Below are 22,030 nucleotides of genomic sequence, written 5' to 3'. Positions count from 1 at the left end.
TTTATCATAATATTCAAATCAAAGAATGTGGGTTTTTTTTTTGGGGGGGGGGGGGTTTATGACAGCTTATGAGTTATTGAGAATTCCTCCTACATGCCAACACTGGACCACCAGGGGGCACTGTAGACTTCAACCCTCTAGTACTCTTGAATGCAGTATTTTCTAGTCATAAGCTTTATTTATATATGCAACTACAACGCCAGTAGTCACTTTAAGATGCTCATAAATTGCAAAAAATAAAGTACAAGGAACTCTTTATTTAGAACTTTGTAGGCCAGAAGATATATATTTTTTTAAAAAACATAAAAGTACTACATGGCAGTGGTATTTTTCCATGAGGTGCGCCTGTTACAGTGACCTTTGGTCAAGGGAGTAGATGTACTGTTGTATTTGTAGTTTAAATGTGGGTTTATTTTTAACAGCGGGGGACTTGAATATAAACTTATTGAGGTGCAGCTCACCAGGCTGAGCTCGCTCACTCGGTGCATCTTCTTCCTGCGTGAAGTTGGAGTTTTATTTATGAGTTCATGTTTAGAGGCGTGGTAGAAGTGGACAAGTGTAAAAAAGTTTCTTTTCATTTTAATAACTTTGGTCATAGGGAATTGCACGGTGGAGCAGTGGTCCGCACTGTGGCCCCCAATCAAGAAGGTTGTGGGTGGAGCCCCGGCTGGAGCACGGGGTCTTTCTGGGTGAGTCTCCATGTTCTCCCTGTTCCTGCTGGGTTCTCTCTGGTACTCCAGCTTCCTCCACAGTCCAAAGACATCAAGAGGGACCAGGTTAATCCAGACTCTAAATTGACCGTAGGCGTGGCTGGGAGAGCCAATGGTTGTCTGACTGGTGACCCGTCCAGGGTGAACCCCGCCTCTCACCCGAAGGCTGCTGGGATAGGCTCCACCCCCCCCCCCCCCCCACCACCGTTTACAGGGTAAGAGGTAGAAAACGGATAGATGGAATTGCTAGCCTGTAACAATGTACGAGTTAATGTGACTGCGGGGTTTACTTTACGTGGGAGGGCCCCCTAGTGGCTGCCGGGTGTAAAGCAGCTGTTCAGTTCGACGCAGTCGCTGGTGGAATCTAATGTTCTTTATATGGATTTTGCTCCATCAAGTTTGCCAAGAAAATCTGGCAAAGACCTGTGACCTGTAGTGACCGGCGCACTTCTTCCCCTGAGTTATTGAATCCAAAACACGTTTCTACATTGCTGGATTTCGCCCACTTACCGAAAAGGCAATGAGGTCTGTAAAAAACAAAAATATTTCATTTCTTACATATGAATAATTTATTCTAGTTTGGACACGTTAGACACTTTTGTAAAGTGCCAACCCCATCAGAAAGCCTCGCCATGTTGCATTCAAGCACATCCAGTTCATCACACGACCTGTCCTGACCCTCAGTAACCACAGCTTCCATCTGCAGAGTGACAGCTGATGTGTGGGCGGCGCAGCGAGTGAGCACGTCAGCTGCGTCTCGACGGCGATGACACCTCGAGGATGAATAAAACTGTCCTTCTTAAACGATTTGTTCAATGCTTCTTGGTGTTCAAATTTGACCGGAATGAGAAAATGGGAGGAGTGAGAGTTCTACTGCAGCGTCGCAGAGTAATTCAGCGCGACTCACCTCCTCCACCCACATCTGAGCGGACGAATCAGCTTCACCCAGTACTTAGCGTCTCACCTTAAATGAAACACCCAGTGTAAAAGTGAAAATAAACTGTATCATTTTTAAAATGGCAAAAATAATTCCAAAACGCACCTGAGGCTGATGAAATACTCTGCGTGTACTTGGCCACACGAGGGACTCAAGGCTTTTACTTCTGAAAATGCAAATTAAATGAAATTATTCCGGCATAATTACAGTATACGTAAGGAAACACGGGATTAATGTGCCAGTTTTATTTTCATGTAAGAAATGTAGCTAAAATACATTCATCTAGAGTTTTAAAAACACCCTGCGAGACGTGGCCCGACATTCTAACTTTATGATCTAATTCTTCAACAATAATGCCACTAAAACTAAAACCCTGAATTATAATTTAAGCGTTACTCTTTAAAATTATTTGACCATTTAACAAATATCAACATTATTTGACATTTCCACGAGGGATCAAGATATGGCAAGGATCCTCCCGCGGTCCACACTGGCTTTGGTAACTGAACACCGGCCTGAGTGTCAGCAAACACAACTTGTGGTCTTCACAATTTTGACATCGCAATCGTCACGTGAACGAACGTTAAACCCACTAAAATGGACAGCAGACGTGTTTCCCTGCTTCCGTCCCGATATTGTGCTTTTTTTTCTGGAACGCCGCAAGGGAACTTCCTCCAAGCGTGGCTCCAACGGGACGCAGAGAGGAACGAGAACAGTTTTGGCGGTCGAGGTCACCGTCACCTCACGTAGACGCCAAACGCCCAGGCTCCCGGCTGCACGTGGAGCTGAGGTGGCGGGGCTACTGTGGCTCCATGAGGTGTTTGTGTTGAGTGGAGCTGCGGACCGGCGACTCACACGTCGCTGAACAAATCGCGTTGTCAGTGCAGCTGAAAGCCAGATGTTAGCGGGAAAGAAGCTGCGGCGTCCAGGCCTCCATTCTGTTCATGTGAGTGTACTTCAGCCTTCCACCCACAGCATCACCTTGACAACTGCTAAAGGGTGTTGAAGAGGAATGAGGGGGAGGGGTGCTTGCAGTCACATGATCCCCCCCCCCCCCCCACACACACACACACACCTTGCAACACATCACTTTTCCCACCTGGGCAGCGGTGAGTGGGGCAGGAAAATGGCGACTGCTTTCCTCCAGGGAGAAGATAGAAAAGCATCAAGATTTGGAAAATGAGCGCCCACGTGTGGTTTAATGGTGCGTGTGCAGGCTGCGTGCATCCCAGCTAAGATGGCGTCTCCTGTGACGACTGCAGTCGTCGGACCCAGGAGCAAACGCCCCCGAACCCTCTAGTAGTCTAGTTAGTGGGGGGTTAGTGAGTTCCACGGATCTGGTAGTGGGGATGAGAGGGTTCCACGGTCAGTTAGGACCACAGGTAACCTTCAGACACTTTCCTGTCGTCAAGTCTGAGGTCTGTGAAGGCGTCACCACCAGGAGGAGTGCGAAGCTTCACTACAGGCCATGTGACCTTTGAGGAACTTGATAAGTGCACCAGTGTGACGCGGCATCACGTTAATTACTCAGGAGTGACCTGACCTGGTTTTCTTCAGTGGCTTACAGGGGAGAAAAGCATTTCTTTTGAGGAAGTGATTAAATTGAGGGGGAAAAGTTCCATCTGGTGGCCTCAAAATAAAGGCAGATGGAACTTTTCCCTTTAATTTAATCATTTGGAGGCAACAACATAACTTGTTCCTTCCACTTGGTGACTTTTGAGGTCACCATTAATAACCTACCCCTCGTTTTAGTTAATCCGTTGCCACAAGATATCTCGTCTTCCCTTAATTTCGTTTTTCAGGCAACAAGCTACACCTTGTTCCCTCAGTTGAGTTATTTTGTTCCACACCCCAAGATTGACTTCATTCCCTCAATTTAATCTGTTGCCACTAAATGTAACTTCTTCCCTTAATTTAGGTTAGGAGGCAATAAAACATGCCCTGTTCCCTTGATCTCATTAGCAGCTACGAGATAGAACGGGTTCCCTCATTTTGGTTAATTCACTGCCAAGAGCCACAAAATGTAGCTCATCTGTAGCCACGAGGTGTGATTTGTCCTCTCCAATTGATTTATTTGCTCCTAACAAATACATCTAACTTGTTTCCTTGACTTAGTTAATTGGTACCAGAATTCTTGTCCCTTCAATTTAGTTATTTTGAGGCCACAAGATACAACTTGTTTAAAACAAATTAAGAACGAAACCCAGGGGCTGCACTTCTCCCGGGTGAGTGAATGAAGCAGTTGTTAAACTCATTGTTAGTCAAAGAGTGAAGGGCGTCTCCTCCGGAGCCGAAAGCAAAGTGGTCAGTAAGCAGATTCTTATGAATTAAAAGGGAATTTATGTAGCCAAAGAGGTGAAGGACACACAGAAGTCATGTTGTGACAAACAGAACTGGCAGAGGGCGACACAGAGCAAGCGAGCACATCCTTGGGTTCACAGTCCTACGTGATGAGTTGAGCGACGGAGCGACACTTCCTCAGTGAAAAATACTGATCTATTATAAAAAAGATGTATCAAAACTCTTCCACCTCTACGTGTAGCTATCAAAACTGTAGCATCGTGACAATTTGCATGTAGTGCATGTTCAACCACCGTCTGGTCCAGCGATTTCTTCTCCTCTCTTTTCCCTTCTTCTTAAAGTAGTGACACACAGTGTTAAATACATAGCTTTTCACATATTAGTGCCTTGAAAAAAGGTGCTGGTTCAGTGAACACAATGGTGCAGGTGATCAGTGACGTCCTCCGAATGCACCCTGACGTCTTCATGAAGGGGGTGGGGTGGGGGGGGGGGGGGCGGGGGCGAGGGCTGGGGGGTTCAAAGTCCTGCGGCTGATCGAAGACAAACGAAGGAAGAGTTTCAAGTTTATGTGGTTCGATACTTCAGGTGCAGTTTGTCGCTAACCTGAACAAGCTAGCACTTTATATCACTCCAAACCAGCAGGGGGCAGCATATAGCCAGACACAGACAGCGTGTCCACCTGCATGGTAAGACAGAAGGAAATGCTAACCTCCTTAGCATAGCCAATTAGCATTCGCGGCCACTGGTACACAAGCTGACGCCGCTTCCTGGGTTTCGTTGCGTCTTGTTCTCAGGCTTCTGAGTAGGGCTGCAACGATTAGTCGACGTTGTCGACAAAAATCGATAATAGAAACAGTCGACAATGAAGTCCATTGTCGACTGTTGTCGCCAGACGCGTTTTTCCAACAGTGAGGCCTCTTACTTGTTTATAGTCTCTGCCGAGAGTCGCTCATGCGCAGTAGCGTCTCTGTCTCTGAGCGGTAACATACAGGAACGCGGTGTCAATATCAGGTACGCGCACCAAAACTTCTAAAGCTTGGGAGCATTTTAGCCTGGAAACGGCGAATAAAAAGACTACTTGGAAAGTTTGCAAAGCAGACCTTGGTGTCATGGCAGCACCTCGGTGATGCAGGAACATTTAGAGAAGCAGTTGAATGAAACAGAGTCTGACTCGCCTCGGTGAGATTCGAGTAACGTTCAAGCCAGTACGGTTTTTAGGACATTCATTGTACATTTTATCAGCGTATTTTTGCTATAAAAGAGAGCTTGAGCGTTATGCCAGACTGTGCCTGACAAACGTACTTTAAATTAAATCATGCAGTCCGAGCACTGTGTCTAATTGGTTTTAGACAGGACATTTTTAATTAATTTTTGTACGAATCCGCAGTGTGTTCAATAAAAGATGTATTTTTCATTGTATCCATCTTTCTTGTGTTTATTATCATTTGCCACATAATTAAATCAACTTCATGCTATATTTAAGAAAAAAATTAATAATTATCCGATTAGTCGACTAATCGTTTCATAGTCGTGACTAGTCGACTATGAAAGTAGTCATTAGTTGCAGCCCTACTTCTGAGCAGAACAAAAACCAGACAGCAGGGGGCGAGTGACTGAATTTGCTTTCAGTTTAACAAAACTAACATTTGTTTTCCAAAATGTGCGACGACTGCACCGTCCAATGCTGCTGATACACTCACAATGTAAATGAGCATTCATTTCTGAAATTATAAACACAACGGAAGCCATTTTACACGCATCAAGAAAATAGAATATCTCTATAAATGAATGACATAAGTTGTTGATATTAAATGTTGATGTACCGTTTATTGGATATTTTTCTAATTTCCTCCTCTGGATATTTGGCCATTTTACACACCTTTTTTCCTATTTTTTAAATGCTCATGGTCAGAATGCGCAAAATGGCGTTCCAAGTGAAGACAGACGAGTGCTAGCTTGTTCGGGCGCTTACATATTGAACTCAGTGCCATTAAAATAAAGTTTACCTGCTGGAATCAAAATGCGGCCCCGGTGTTAGGTAAAGAAACTGGAAAAGAGGAGAAAGAGAGAAAGAAGTGAATCCATTATCAACTCATTCACACAATCTCACTATAAAGTTCCAGGACACACACAGGTTAGGGGTCTGGAACGTTTTGGTTTTTTTTTTATGCAGAGGATCTACGCTAAAAGGCTGGGGAGAGAAAAAGGATTACAAGTTGGGACAAAAAAAAACAAACAGCAAACGTCTTCTGCTGAACGCGGTGAGCGATGGAGTAGCGGGCTGCCAAGACGCTAAGGGTGCTATGGAAGTCACACGTAGGAGGAACAAGGGCATGCAGTCACAACTGAACAGATGTAATTTGTCTCTGCTGTATTTGTCCTTTTGGAACTAATGGGATGGACTTGATTGCGTTTGGAGATTCACGCCATGAAAACCACCCACGCGTTTCCAGATCTTGAGTCAGATACGCACATTTAGCACGTTAGCACATTTAGCACGTTAGCAGTTTGTTAGGCAAAAATCTCTCAAGAGTCAGTTTGCCAACTGTTTGCCAGGATTTAATTAGTATTGGTGTATTAATCCATGGATTAAGTACAACAATAGAGTCTGGCAGGGATGACTTTTTTTTTTTTTGTAGGCTAACCCAGAAGTTAGCATCCCCACGGGTTCCCTCGACCAAAAGCTAACTGGACCGTCACACCAGATGTTGGATCTTGCCAGATGTCACTACAATTCTGTGGTAAACAAATGTTTAGGAGACTTCGGTGTTTGGTTTGCCAAGAGCGTCTTGACGAGGAAACGCCAAACGCGGCTCCAAGTAGCTTCAGCGGGTGTAAATACAGATTTATTACAGACATTTAACCCAAATCCCACTGACTTGGAGGCGAGGGAACATGACGTTCAACAATGCTAACGTTCCAGGTTTTATCTGTTGAAGGGAAACTTCAGTTTACTTCAGCCAGGTCTCTTATTATTTTCTGTAACGTTGTTGGACGATTACGATCACAATCGAAGCCTGTCAGTGTGACCGAAGTGCAGTCAGAGGAGAGGAGATCCTCAGGAAGCAGGCAGGCCCACACTGCTGTGGGGCGGCAGGCAGCTCTGCTCCGTACAGGAGAGAGGTGGAAAATGTTGATTTTCCACCTCTCATTTAGATTAAAAGTTAGGAACAATTCAGTCGGGGTTGAAAGAAACTGAAGAAGCCCTTTAAAGGACGACAACAGAGTTGAATAAATCATTTCCAGCCTTTAACGTTGTGCCTCAGTTCTGCGCCTGTGCCGGCGCGACAGGACCTCCTGCTGGCGGTTGATGGAGTGAATTAGGCCTCCTCCTGGCTAGAGTGACCTCACGCCCTCCATATTCCACTAACTCTTGTTAAGAAACCTCTGTGTGACGCGATTGGCGTCATCACGATACCGGCAGAAAACAAACACAACGGTTCCAGCTGGGATTTTGATCTTTCATAAAAGGACAATAGGAGATCAAAAGCAGGAATGTTTCATTTGTAGTTTGTGTAGATTGGAGGTGCAGTACGGAGGGGGATCGGCGACGTGTTGCCGAGGTCACGCACATGCACGCACGAGTCGACAGACAGAATGGAGGTGGAAACCCTTCACTTTGTGGTTTCACTTAATCTCAGATTTAACCCTCGAAACCTCAAGCTGGCTGTTTTTTTTTCTTTTTTTTTAATTGATCAGAAATGCACCATCATGACCACAAGATGAACGTTCAACTATCTGGTTGTGAATCGCTGCTATTAAACCATTCAAACTTAATCATCGGCACTTTAGTTACTAGTTTCTAGTTTTAAACACTGCACCGTGTGAAATCTGGCAAAACTGGAAGAGATTATCAAAGACACTTTAAAAAAAAAAAAGAAAGTGCTCTACAGAAGCTTCCAATGACGAGCTTGATCATTGATGGGTGTCACGTCTCAGCCCTGCTGGGTTTCACTTCTGTTACTTTCATTTACGTTTAAAAAAAAAATGTAACAAACGTTCGAGACCAAAAAAGACGGAAAGTTTTGGAGCGTTTTCTACTTGTAGCCATGATTCTTTAGACTTCAGCAAAAAATGAAGATGAAATACAAGTCTGTCAGGAGGAAAAAAATTGGGGTTCAGAGAGTTCAAACCAGGAAAATCATTTAACTGCAACTATACGAAATCAATTTCCAGTTTTTAAATAACGATGAATTTGATATTGAATGTAGAATTTAATATTCTTTAAACGACTGGTGGGGAACTCCACTCGAGCCTTTACTGGCTCCAACAAGTGAAACTTCAAATGAAACATGAGGAAACAACAACAAGAACAAGAACAAGAACACAATGGATCCATCACACCCACCGGCTACAAACACACACATACATCTGAGTGTGTGTGTGTGTGTGTGTGTGAGAGAGAGTGAGACTCATGAGTAGTAAGCTGAAGCTTTCTTGCTGGAGTGAGGTGGTGGGAGTCGACGCACGGAGAGAGTGGGGGGCACCCTGACAAAGCACGAGAGGAGGAAGAATGAGGTGACAGTGGCTGACGCCGGCGACAGAGTTCACACAGTTTAAACCCTCAGTCTCAGCTGCATGGGAGTACGACTGGAGACCCAAACACAGTACTGTGAGCACAATAGCATGAATACTTCTACTGCATCGATGTCCCCAAGGAAATCAGAGGTCAGCGCATTAAATGATGTGAAAATCCACAACAATAGACATGAAAAATACAAGTGAGAGTGAACACGGCCGCTAATTCACCTGAGTTTGTATTACAGAGGCACCTTCTTATTTTGTTGTGAGGCACTTTTGAGATGTTATATTATGTATCGTTTGACTGTATTCTATTCTATTTCATTATATTGTATAGTTTTACTGTATTCTATTCTATTTCAATATATTGTATAGTTTTACTGTATTCTATTCTATTTCATTATATTGTATAGTTTTACTGTATTCTATTCTATTTCAATATATTGTATAGTTTTACTGTATTCTATTCTATTCTATATGATTATATTGTATAGTTTTACTGTATTCTATTCTATTACAATATATTGTATCGTTTTACTGTATTCTATTCTATTTCATTATATTGTATAGTTTTACTGTATTCTATTCTATTTCATTATATTGTATAGTTTTACTGTATTCTATTCTATTCTATTTCAATATATTGTATCGTTTTACTGTATTCTATTCTATTCTATTTCAATATATTGTATAGTTTTACTGTATTCTATTCTATTCTATTTCAATATATTGTATAGTTTTACTGTATTCTATTCTATTTCATTATATTGTATAGTTTTACTGTATTCTATTCTATTTCATTATATTGTATAGTTTTACTGTATTCTATTCTATTCTATTTCATTATATTGTATAGTTTTACTGTATTCTATTCTATTCTATTTCAATATATTGTATCGTTTTACTGTATTCTATTCTATTCTATTTCAATATATTGTATCGTTTTACTGTATTCTATTCTATTTCAATATATTGTATCGTTTTACAGTATTCTATTCTATTCTATATGATTATATTGTATAGTTTTACTGTATTCTATTCTATTTCATTATATTGTATAGTTTTACTGTATTCTATTCTATTCTATTTCATTATATTGTATAGTTTTACTGTATTCTATTCTATTTCAATATATTGTATCGTTTTACTGTATTCTATTCTATTCTATATGATTATATTGTATAGTTTTACTGTATTCTATTCCATTTGATTATATTGTATAGTTTTACTGTATTCTATTCTATTTCATTATATTGTATAGTTTTACTGTATTCTATTCTATTCTATTTGATTATATTGTATAGTTTTACTGTATTCTATTCTATTCTATTTCATTATATTGTATAGTTTTACTGTATTCTATTCTATTTGATTATATTGTATAGTTTTACTGTATTCTATTCTATTTGATTATATTGTATAGTTTTACTGTATTCTATTCTATTTCAATATATTGTATAGTTTGACTGTATTCTATTCTATTTGATTATATTGTATAGTTTTACTGTATTCTATTCTATTTCATTATATTGTAGTTTTACTGTATTCTATTCTATTTGATTATATTGTATAGTTTTACTGTATTCTATTCTATTTCAATATATTGTATAGTTTACTGTATTCTATTCTATTCTATTTCAATATATTGTATAGTTTTACTGTATTCTATTCTATTTCATTATATTGTATAGTTTTACTGTATTCTATTCTATTTCATTATATTGTATAGTTTTACTGTATTCTATTCTATTTCATTATATTGTATAGTTTTACTGTATTCTATTCTATTTCATTATATTGTAGTTTATCTGTATTCTATTCTATTTCATTATATTGTATAGTTTGACTGTATTCTATTCTATTTCAATATATTGTATCGTTTTACTGTATTCTATTCTATTTCAATATATTGTATCGTTTTACTGTATTCTATTCTATTTCATTATATTGTATAGTTTTACTGTATTCTATTCTATTTGATTATATTGTATAGTTGTATTCTATTCTATTCTATTTCATTATATTGTATAGTTTTACTGTATTCTATTCTATTCTATATGATTATATTGTATAGTTTTACTGTATTCTATTCTATTTGATTATATTGTATAGTTTTACTGTATTCTATTCTATTTCATTATATTGTATAGTTTTACTGTATTCTATTCTATTCTATTCTATTTGATTATATTGTATAGTTTTACTGTATTCTATTCTATTCTATTTCATTATATTGTATAGTTTTACTGTATTCTATTCTATTTCAATATATTGTATAGTTTTACTGTATTCTATTCTATTTCATTATATTGTATAGTTTGACTGTATTCTATTCTATTTCATTATATTGTATAGTTTGACTGTATTCTATTCTATTTCATTATATTGTAGTTTTACTGTATTCTATTCTATTCTATTTCATTATATTGTATCGTTTTACTGTATTCTATTCTATTTCATTATATTGTATAGTTTTACTGTATTCTATTCTATTTCATTATATTGTATAGTTTGACTGTATTCTATTCTATTACAATATATTGTATAGTTTTACGGTATTCTATTCTATTTCAATATATTGTATCGTTTTACTGTATTCTATTCTATTTCATTATATTGTATAGTTTTACTGTATTCTATTCTATTTCATTATATTGTATAGTTTTACTGTATTCTATTCTATTCTATTTCATTATATTGTATAGTTTTACTGTATTCTATTCTATTCTACTTCAATATATTGTATCGTTTTACTGTATTCTATTCTATTTCAATATATTGTATCGTTTTACTGTATTCTATTCTATTTCAATATATTGTATCGTTTTACTGTATTCTATTCTATTCTATTTCAATATATTGTATCGTTTTACTGTATTCTATTCTATTTCAATATATTGTATCGTTTTACTGTATTCTATTCTATTCTATATGATTATATTGTATAGTTTTACTGTATTCTATTCTATTTCATTATATTGTATAGTTTTACTGTATTCTATTCTATTCTATTTCATTATATTGTATAGTTTTACTGTATTCTATTCTATTTCAATATATTGTATCGTTTTACTGTATTCTATTCTATTCTATTTCATTATATTGTATAGTTTTACTGTATTCTATTCTATTTCATTATATTGTAGTTTTACTGTATTCTATTCTATTCTATTTCAATATATTGTATCGTTTTACTGTATTCTATTCTATTTCATTATATTGTATAGTTTTACTGTATTCTATTCTATTTCATTATATTGTATAGTTTGACTGTATTCTATTCTATTTCATTATATTGTATAGTTTGACTGTATTCTATTCTATTTCATTATATTGTATAGTTTGACTGTATTCTATTCTATTTCAATATATTGTATAGTTTTACTGTATTCTATTCTATTTCAATATATTGTATAGTTTTACGGTATTCTATTCTATTTCAATATATAGTATCGTTTTACTGTATTCTATTCTATTTCATTATATTGTATAGTTTTACTGTATTCTATTCTATTTCATTATATTGTATAGTTTTACTGTATTCTATTCTATTCTATTTCATTATATTGTATAGTTTTACTGTATTCCATTCTATTCTACTTCAATATATTGTATCTTTTTACTGTATTCTATTCTATTCTATTTCAATATATTGTATCGTTTTACTGTATTCTATTCTATTTCATTATATTGTATAGTTTTACTGTATTCTATTCTATTTCATTATATTGTATAGTTTTACTGTATTCTATTCTATTCTATTTCATTATATTGTATAGTTTTACTGTATTCTATTCTATTCTACTTCAATATATTGTATCGTTTTACTGTATTCTATTCTATTTCAATATATTGTATCGTTTTACTGTATTCTATTCTATTTCAATATATTGTATCGTTTTACTGTATTCTATTCTATTCTATTTCAATATATTGTATCGTTTTACTGTATTCTATTCTATTTCAATATATTGTATCGTTTTACTGTATTCTATTCTATTCTATATGATTATATTGTATAGTTTTACTGTATTCTATTCTATTTCATTATATTGTATAGTTTTACTGTATTCTATTCTATTCTATTTCATTATATTGTATAGTTTTACTGTATTCTATTCTATTTCAATATATTGTATCGTTTTACTGTATTCTATTCTATTCTATTTCATTATATTGTATAGTTTTACTGTATTCTATTCTATTTCATTATATTGTAGTTTTACTGTATTCTATTCTATTCTATTTCAATATATTGTATCGTTTTACTGTATTCTATTCTATTTCATTATATTGTATAGTTTGACTGTATTCTATTCTATTTCATTATATTGTATAGTTTGACTGTATTCTATTCTATTTCATTATATTGTATAGTTTGACTGTATTCTATTCTATTTCATTATATTGTATAGTTTGACTGTATTCTATTCTATTTCATTATATTGTATAGTTTGACTGTATTCTATTCTATTTCAATATATTGTATAGTTTTACTGTATTCTATTCTATTTCAATATATTGTATAGTTTTACGGTATTCTATTCTATTTCAATATATAGTATCGTTTTACTGTATTCTATTCTATTTCATTATATTGTATAGTTTTACTGTATTCTATTCTATTTCATTATATTGTATAGTTTTACTGTATTCTATTCTATTCTATTTCATTATATTGTATAGTTTTACTGTATTCCATTCTATTCTACTTCAATATATTGTATCTTTTTACTGTATTCTATTCTATTTCAATATATTGTATCGTTTTACTGTATTCTATTCTATTTCAATATATTGTATCGTTTTACTGTATTCTATTCTATTCTATTTCAATATATTGTACCGTTTTACTGTATTCTATTCTATTCTATTTCAATATATTGTATCGTTTTACTGTATTCTATTCTATTCTATTTCAATATATTGTATCGTTTTACTGTATTCTATTCTATTTCAATATATTGTATCGTTTCACTGTATTCTATTCTATTCTATATGATTATATTGTATAGTTTTACTGTATTCTATTCTATTTCATTATATTGTATAGTTTTACTGTATTCTATTCTATTCTATTTCATTATATTGTATAGTTTTACTGTATTCTATTCTATTTCAATATATTGTATCGTTTTACTGTATTCTATTCTATTCTATATGATTATATTGTATAGTTTTACTGTATTCTATTCCATTTGATTATATTGTATAGTTTTACTGTATTCTATTCTATTTCATTATATTGTATAGTTTTACTGTATTCTATTCTATTCTATTTGATTATATTGTATAGTTTTACTGTATTCTATTCTATTCTTTTTCATTATATTGTATAGTTTTACTGTATTCTATTCTATTTGATTATATTGTATAGTTTTACTGTATTCTATTCTATTTCAATATATTGTATAGTTTTACTGTATTCTATTCTATTTGATTATATTGTATAGTTTTACTGTATTCTATTCTATTTCATTATATTGTAGTTTTACTGTATTCTATTCTATTTGATTATATTGTACAGTTTTACTGTATTCTATTCTATTTCATTATATTGTAGTTTTACTGTATTCTATTCTATTCTATTTCATTATATTGTAGTTTTACTGTATTCTATTCTATTTCATTATATTGTATAGTTTTACTGTATTCTATTCTATTTCATTATATTGTAGTTTTACTGTATTCTATTCTATTCTATTCTATTTCAATATATTGTATAGTTTACTGTATTCTATTCTATTCTATTTCAATATATTGTATAGTTTTACTGTATTCTATTCTATTTCAATATATTGTATAGTTTTACTGTATTCTATTCTATTCTATTTCAATATATTGTATAGTTTACTGTATTCTATTCTATTCTATTTCAATATATTGTATAGTTTTACTGTATTCTATTCTATTTCATTATATTGTATAGTTTTACTGTATTCTATTCTATTTCAATATATTGTATAATTTACTGTATTCTATTCTATTTCATTATATTATAGTTTCACTGTATTCTATTGCAGGTCTGTATTCCAAATTTTTTTTTTGTACGTAGTCTTTAATTTAATAGTATTAATAATAAAAATACTTGCAGGTACAGAAATGCTAAGCAGTTCTGCCTCTGTTGGGATCTTTTCCATCTGTGTTTTTCGTCCCATTGGAACGATTAAAATCATTTTGCTTGCTAATAATGAATCAAAACAATAACATAAAGAGAAACGATGCCGTTTACTGGAGCTTATATGGATTTGTTTGGTCCATTTATCCAGAGCGATTATGTACATAAAACAACTTCTACATGCACGTTATGAGTATTGTATAAATCATAAACCGTCTGAATCCAGAGTCACAAGAAGAAAATCCTAAACTCAGGAGAAGTTTGTTCCATGACTTCGGGAGTACCTGGGTTATTTCACTCTTGAAATATAATTTCGTCTCCATAATCTGTCAATTTAATCTGGGCCTGTCTCTCATCAGCAGGCTCATCAGAATCCTGGAGCCACGGAGTGACGAAAGATGGAAGTTTATCAAAGAGGATGACGAGGATTCGCTCATCATTTACTCACCAGCTCGCCTGCACAGCTTCGATGTCGCTCACGAGGTTTTGGGCCAAACAAATCCCAAAAATCTGTGGGTGCAAAGTGACATCATGAGACATTTTCTCCAATGGTGGCAAAATATGAGGCAGCTAAACCCGACTCACCTGCAGTAGTGCAACTCCGATGAATATGCCGGCTACCAGGGTGAGGTTGTCCTGAAGCCACTTCTCAAACTGTGGCACGCAGCCTTTCACATTTATGTAGTCCTTCTGCTCCGAATCCTGCCGGGGATACGAGTAGAGCTGTGACTGACTGCAGAGACTAAAACCACCCAGAGCCCAAAGCAGAGGTTTCATTTTAGGTCTGGGAGGGTTTATTTTTTTGTTAAACTAAAGAACAGGAGAAGCTTCTAGCTAGGTAAGCTAGTTAGTAAAACTCAGTCTTCAGGGAATTATGGAACCCGTCATGGTAAAATGTCCTTGTCTTGATTTCTAGGGAAGGCCTCAGGTCCCAGTTTGCTGCTGGGTTCTGATCACACTGGTCAGGCTTGCAGTTAGCAACACCGACCTAGCATTAGCAACGCTGACTTAGCGTTTGAAATGCCAATGTAGCGTTAGCAACACTGAGACGGCATTAGCGCTGATTTAGTTTGGGCTTCTTGACCGTGTTGAAGTGAGGAGTTTGGCTTCCTCATCTTGGAGGGTTCATCTTCAGGTCAGACGCTGTACGTCTCATCAGATCATTTCATGTCCTCACTGAGGGCTTCTACATGATACTGCAATAATTCTGATGAAGTTCCTACCACATCAAAACCTGCAGTGGTGAAATCCATAAATACCCAAAAAAGAGGGCAGAAAAAAGGAATGGAAGGAAGTCAGCGTGAGTAAAGTAGAGGTGAAGGACTTACTGGTTTGGCTCGGACGTCGTATCCACACTGAGTGTTTATTACATCCTCCTAGAGACAAACAGGGTCAATGTCGTGTTAGCAGACTGTTTTCAACTCAAAGGAAAAGACAGGAGGGGTAAACATGCAGGCTTTCAAATCTTATTCTACACCTCAATGCCAGTCCAGTATGGGTCCATAGCAGAGGTGGACCGGTATGAGTGAACTGCGGGACCACCCCTGAGGCCTGCTGCTCCACCACGCACTGCAAGTCTATGCACTAGCAAGGAGAGCCAGCTGGAGGCCAGTACAGCGTGTTGATGGGTGTGAAAACAAAGAACCAGGGACCGAGGCTGAAGGCCAACTGATTGGCTGGTTGCTGGCAGTCTTTGCATGCTGGGTTTGGACCAGTAATCTGACCGCCTCAGATTAACAGGCTGATGGCAAACCAGCTGAGATGAAGGCCAAAGGCTAGCATGAACACTAGCTGGCTGGTGATGGAGGAGTGCTGGATTAGATATTCAGAACTTCTGCCAAGAGAAAGGCCTGGGTCTTGAAGCGTTTTAAGTGTTTACAGACCAATAATAAGCTTTAACTACAGAGGCGACAGAAATGCTAACCACATGCGTGCTAAAATACACATGCTAACCTACTAGCAAGTGTACTTTAGCATGTGTGTGATTAACAGTTCTGTGGCTTTGCATCTAAACATGGATACTGAACCAAGAGGCAGCATTAGGAAGAGCGAATGTCCACTAGTGAAAACAAAAAGTTTCAAAATAAAAGGAATGTCAAGTCTTATAAATCAAATCAAAGAGGAAAGCGAAATACTTGCTGAAGCATAACTGTGTTTCCAAATAATTACAATAAAATAATTTTCATTATCGTGCGGCCCTAAAACCTGAGAGCACACATGAGGGCAGAACATTCGAAATGAAGTTGTGATATCGGGAGTCAAAACGGGACACAAGTGCTCTTCGTGTATTCATACATCAGAAAGTGAAAATCAGAATCCTTACGGCTGGGTCCTTTGTGCAGCAGGAGAAGGGAACGCCACATTTTTCACGACTGGGATTCCCATCGGTACAATTAAAGTAGATGTTGAGGTTCCAGTCATCCGCTCCAAACGCACCACAGCACTCCCACTAGAGTCAGGCAGGGAGGAAAGTCCAGTTCAGAGATCGGTTCAGACACTTGAGCACCAGCAGCCCTCACTGGCCTGGTGACCTGACGGGCTCGCTGAGCTAAGGAATTACCGCAGGCCTATCAGACCATCTGGCTGCAGCTCAAGGGTCAAGGATCCAGCAGCAAGTTCACCTCATGTGGATTAGAGGAGCTGCTGGTTCAGACCTGAGAGCTCCTGCACACCGGCTGCTGTTAACTGGTGTCACAGAAACTGAATCTGAGGTGTCACTTATATTTAAAAAACACACACACACACACACACACACACACACACACACCAAAAAGAGATAAAACTTCCATTTTTTTATATTTATTTTCATCTGCTACTTAAAAGCATGATCCTGGGTCAATGATCCCTTCCAGAGCGGAGGGGTTACCTTCAAAATTAAAGCAGAATTACAGTTTTTGTCAAAGCCTTATTCTGAAAAAATTCTGAATGAAAGTCGGGAATTGAGCTGGCATCAGCTCTGGCTTGTGTTAACTCGCCCCCCTCTTGTTTTTACTAGCGCAACATTACCATCAGGACCAGGCTGGTGAGGGAACCTGAAACAGACACAGGAACCATGACAGCCAACACTGTCATCTCTGGCTGCTGCTTGGTCGACTTACGTATTCCTGAGTGAAATCGATGAGGTTCTGCAGATCAATGTCGTCCCGATACGCCCGGATGTTGTTATTGATGAACAGGTTGAGCTGGTCTTTAATCCAGTCCTTAAATACAAACGCCAGGACCCCCGTCGTCAACTCCAAGAAAAAGATGATCCCCAAAAACACAGAGAACTACAGAGGAAAGACGGCAGAGATCAAGCAGGTGTGAGTAGAGAGCACCGATGTAAAGATCCTCCGTCGCTCGGCGGGACTCACAAACTTGAGCAGGAAGGTGTTTTCCCGCAGCGCTCCGATGCATCCGGCGAACCCCAGAATGAACATGACCCCACCGACCACCATGAAGAGCCAGACTGGATCCAGACCCCCCAGGTCTGTGATGGACGAGATATTGGACAGAACCCCCTGGAGGAACCGGAGAACAGTGGAACGCTCAGTGGAACTCTCATGGTAACTTGTACATTTGTTAGAAGGATCAGTGATAGAAACCAATGCTACAAAAATGTCAATATTCAGCTCTTCTGACCAAGTTGATCATCATATTTATGCGGTTGCTTCAAAAGAGACATGCAAGGGGAAGAACTGGTGTTTGTCTGTCATGGAAGGACGACAATGACAACAATAACCAATATTAAACTACAGGAAGTAGAGTTCTGCAGGAACACCTCTAACAAATCCTCTCAAACAGTACAAAATGATGACATCATCGATCAAATGCCACGCTTCATTCACAGAAAAAAAAAAAAAGAACAAAAATCTGTTGAAAAGCTTCTGCCTTATCAGACAAGATCCTGGGTCATTTACCCATGTCGTCCCTTCCAGCAGGTGAACTCGCCCTCAGAGCAAAAGCAGCCAACGCTTTTATTATCCTGGTTTTATTACCGGAGCTGCCTTTGAGAGCCTTCCTCTAGAAAACTCAGACCATAAGAGCGATGATAAGTGATAATCATGAGGTAAGTCAACGCATCATTTTTATGTTTGACTTAAATAAGTGAATTAGCGTTCACCTCCATCACTAATTCTAACTACATGCAGTTAAAGAAGTCAACACTTCAAGACTAATCACCCAGGACACATTGATTTCAGCTGTTAAGTTACACAACTGTAACTTAGCTACATGAAGTATTTTGGCAGGAAAATCATGTCTCCTACATTAAACACGCATAAGGAGGCGTGGCTGGACCTGACCAATATGGCGGCTGCGTTGACGCGTCGCTACAATGACAGCATCTGCTGAGGCAGCATCTACTTGTATGCATCTGCTGTTTGGGTATAAGCTAAGCTAACCGGTCCCCAGGTGTAGTCCGTCCGTCCCGCATCGACCCGCCCGATTGGAATGTTGGATTTCCAAGCTTCTACGTCACATGACACGTCAGAATGTACTCACCTTTTCACTCCAGGCCCACAATCCAATCCCGACCAAGGCCATGCCCAGCAGCTGCAAGACATCACATTCACATCACCATCACTGGCGCACAACATCACGGCGCGTGGGCAGCAGGGCCGCTGATGTCACCGCACGCGTTAGCAAGGTTGCTGCACTAAAACTACAATTTTTGTTGCTCTGTTTGTTTTTTCCCCTCACCAGTTTCAGTTCAGTGACTTCTAAGGCACACAAATGCTTCTTTGTTACATCGTGAGCAGGTGAATCGCTCCAGCCCCTCCCCCAGGTGTCTCTAATGTATTATTTTATTACACCACATGACACACACACACACTTTACATCAGTGTTACATGCAGTGTTTTTCTTATCATAAAACAAAGCTAAACTACTGACATTTTATTTTTTTTTAAATGGCACCCAAGAGGTTCAATGAAAGATTTTCTCAGGATGCATTATGGGAAAAGCAGGCGAATTCACATCCTGCCTCCAACAATTTTATCAGTAGTTTGACTTTATTGTGAGTGAGGGACTGTACGTTCATGTTCTTACATTGTGTGTGTGTGTGTGTGTGTGTGTTCTTCCAACATATGGAGGACTAGAATACGTCTTTAACCAACAGAGTGAGGACATCTTGGGAAAGTGAGGACACTTTAGCCGGTCCTCACATCTTCAAAGGGCCGTTTGGAGGTCAAGACTTGGTTTTAGGGTGGAGGTCGGAATGAGGTTGTGGTTAGGTTTAAGGGCAGGGGGCAGGGGTCAGTGGAGGTGTTAGGTTTAGGGGTGAAGACGTTAGTGAATGCATGACGTCAATGAAAGTCCTCATAAAGGTATAAGTACAAGGATGAGAGTGTGTGTGTGTGTGTGTGTGTGTGTGTGTTGAGCTGTCATTACTTTACTCCAACAAGCCGATTAGCTCTCAGCTGTGACCCAGCTCTCCTTTCTACCTCTAACCGGGACCAGGAGAAACCAGTACAACTAGTTCGAATGTGATGATGATGATGACGACGATGATGATGGTGGTGGTGGTGGTGATGATGATGGTGGTGGTGATTTCGGGCCTTCCCTCCTCTCTATTGGCCAGCGGATCTGACCGTATAACGGAAGAGATGCGCGGATTAAAACGTCGAACTCTTCTTACCCAGAACAGGATGTTGAACCCGAAGATGAAGTACTTGATGCAGCAGCTGACTTCGTGGCCTTTGTAGTGATTCCCGGACATGTTTGAGCATCGTCGGCGGGCGCGTCAGCTGGAGGAAACACGGCCTGCTTCACAGGCTTTGTGTGCGGGATGGAGCAGGTTCAGCGCCCCGGGGATGCATCGCTCTCTCTCTCTCTCTATCTATCTCGCTCTCTCTCGCGCGCGCTCTCTATCTTTTTGTGTCCGTCTCAAATGTCCGGTAGCCGCCCGCCGAGGCGCATGACGGGCAGCTGAGACCGCGGCCGAGCGCTCAGAGACGGACTGACGACTGGCTTCACCGCAGGACGACGACAACGTCCTTCTGTTTTCGAGGAATATTACGCGACCGGGAGGAAGAACCGCTACTGTGGGTGGTCCTCGGCTACTGGGCTGCTGATTGACAGCGGCTACAGCCAATGAGATCTTCTCCTTCCGTTGCGGCTCGTCGGTGGTTGGTAAATTGGGATATTACTGCCACCTACTGGTGAGGAGTTTGAAGTAGCGTAGGCAAGAAAGGGAAAATCTACAAAGAACAGGTACAATTTCAAACGGCCACCACTAATTTAAAATTACTCCAATAAAACTGGTTTACGCTGACAGGCTTTATAGACAGTGGTAGACCTGATACATGTTTAAATACAATGACGTTAAAGGAACATTGGCCTGGGAACGCAACAAGATGAAGAAATTCTGGAGGGAGGTGATGGATGAAATTATGGTCATTCTGACAGTAAATATTTCACTTGATCCCATTATGACTCTGTTACATTTGCATCCACCAGACCTCAACCTGAGAGCTCGAGAATATATCTATATATATAAATATATCTGTTTATTAAACATCTGATTGCTCTGAATTGGAAAAACAAAACAAAACAAAACAAAACAAAAACACGGCACCTACAACAGGAGCTTGGATCAAATGTATGGCACAGTGTATGTCAATGGAAGAATAACATATTTTCAAAAATACGAGTGCAATAAGTATTGAAAAAAATGAAATAAAAACATTGTTACAAAACACTTTTAAATAAAAAGACATAAAAACTTTCACCTCTTGATGTAAAAAACATTGTTACAAAACACTTTTAAATAAAAAGACATAAAAACTTTCACCTCTTGATGTAAAATATGTTTAAGAAAAACTTGTAACTGAAATTTTCTGAGATTTTTACACATTGAATTTACCTAAGAAGAAAATAAAATATGTTTTCCTGAATAAAGTTGACATGGCAGAAAAACTATTGTTGGTCCAAATTAATAAGTTCATTTTAATGAAAAATAATACATCCTTCTTTATTTTCCCTCCATTATAGAGAAACAACAATTCTAGGAAAAAATGAATAATTACCTCATAAATTCAGGAAAACTGAATTGCCTATTAAGCCAGTATACTTTATATATATATACATATATATATATGTATATATATATATATATATATATATATATATATATATATATATATATATACTGTATATATACTGTATATATATGTATATATATACATATATATGTATATATGTATATATATACTGTATATATACTGTATATATATGTGTGTATATATATGTATATATATATACATATATATATATATATACTGTATATATATGTATATATATAATTAGATTCCTGATAGCTGTGTCATCCCCCCTCCGGCCCCCTCTTGTGTAACTGGATTTGGTCTATCAGGGTTGGGGCTCTGTACCAAACCCCAGGATTCACCATCAGTGGTGGAGAGAATAAGAATGTATTTCCTGTTTTCAGGTTTATGATCCATCCGT

General features: G+C 37.7%; 1 protein-coding gene across 2 annotated transcripts; it reads right to left on the bottom strand.

Annotated features, from left to right (window-relative positions):
• Positions 1–83: 83 nt before the first annotated feature.
• LOC147238379 (tetraspanin-5-like) lies at positions 84–20,645 on the bottom strand. 2 transcript variants are annotated; one of them, XM_086196609.1, is made up of 11 exons: positions 20,205–20,645; positions 19,070–19,120; positions 17,941–18,087; positions 17,686–17,856; positions 16,911–17,036; positions 15,916–15,963; positions 15,173–15,289; positions 15,036–15,097; positions 8,297–8,436; positions 5,955–5,995; positions 84–4,478 (listed from the first exon to the last, which is right to left on the bottom strand). In XM_086196609.1, the coding sequence occupies exons 1-9, from the start codon at positions 20,283–20,285 to the stop codon at positions 8,361–8,363; spliced, it is 879 nt and encodes a 292-aa protein (XP_086052735.1). In that variant the 5' UTR covers positions 20,286–20,645; the 3' UTR covers positions 84–4,478; positions 5,955–5,995; positions 8,297–8,360. The 2 variants fall into 2 exon arrangements, with proteins under 2 accessions (XP_086052735.1, XP_086052736.1); XM_086196610.1 differs by lacking the exon at positions 8,297–8,436 and having other exon boundaries at positions 85–4,478; positions 20,205–20,644.
• Between the last annotated feature and the right edge of the window lie 1,385 nt (positions 20,646–22,030).

Source organism: Aulostomus chinensis, chromosome 24 (assembly GCF_037954235.1).
Source record: "Aulostomus chinensis isolate RoL2024-O1b breed Wild chromosome 24, RoL_Achi_v1.0, whole genome shotgun sequence".
NCBI classification, from domain to species: Eukaryota; Metazoa; Chordata; class Actinopteri; order Syngnathiformes; family Aulostomidae; genus Aulostomus; species Aulostomus chinensis.
The sequence above is the reverse complement of the archived record's forward strand: the minus strand, read 5'-3'. Positions and strand labels throughout refer to the sequence as shown.

What these genes read in the sequence shown, in the direction of transcription:
- LOC147238379 (XM_086196609.1), bottom strand. Translation starts at nt 20,285, where the DNA reads ATGTCCGGGAATCACTACAAAGGCCACGAAGTCAGCTGCTGCATCAAG. An exon ending in GCTGCACAAAGGACCCAGCC is followed by an intron (nt 15,964 to 16,910) that starts GTAAGGATTCTG and finishes GTTTGTCTCTAG; the next exon opens with GAGGATGTAATAAACACTCA. An exon ending in ACGACGTCCGAGCCAAACCA is followed by an intron (nt 15,290 to 15,915) that starts GTAAGTCCTTCA and finishes TATCCCCGGCAG; the next exon opens with GATTCGGAGCAGAAGGACTA.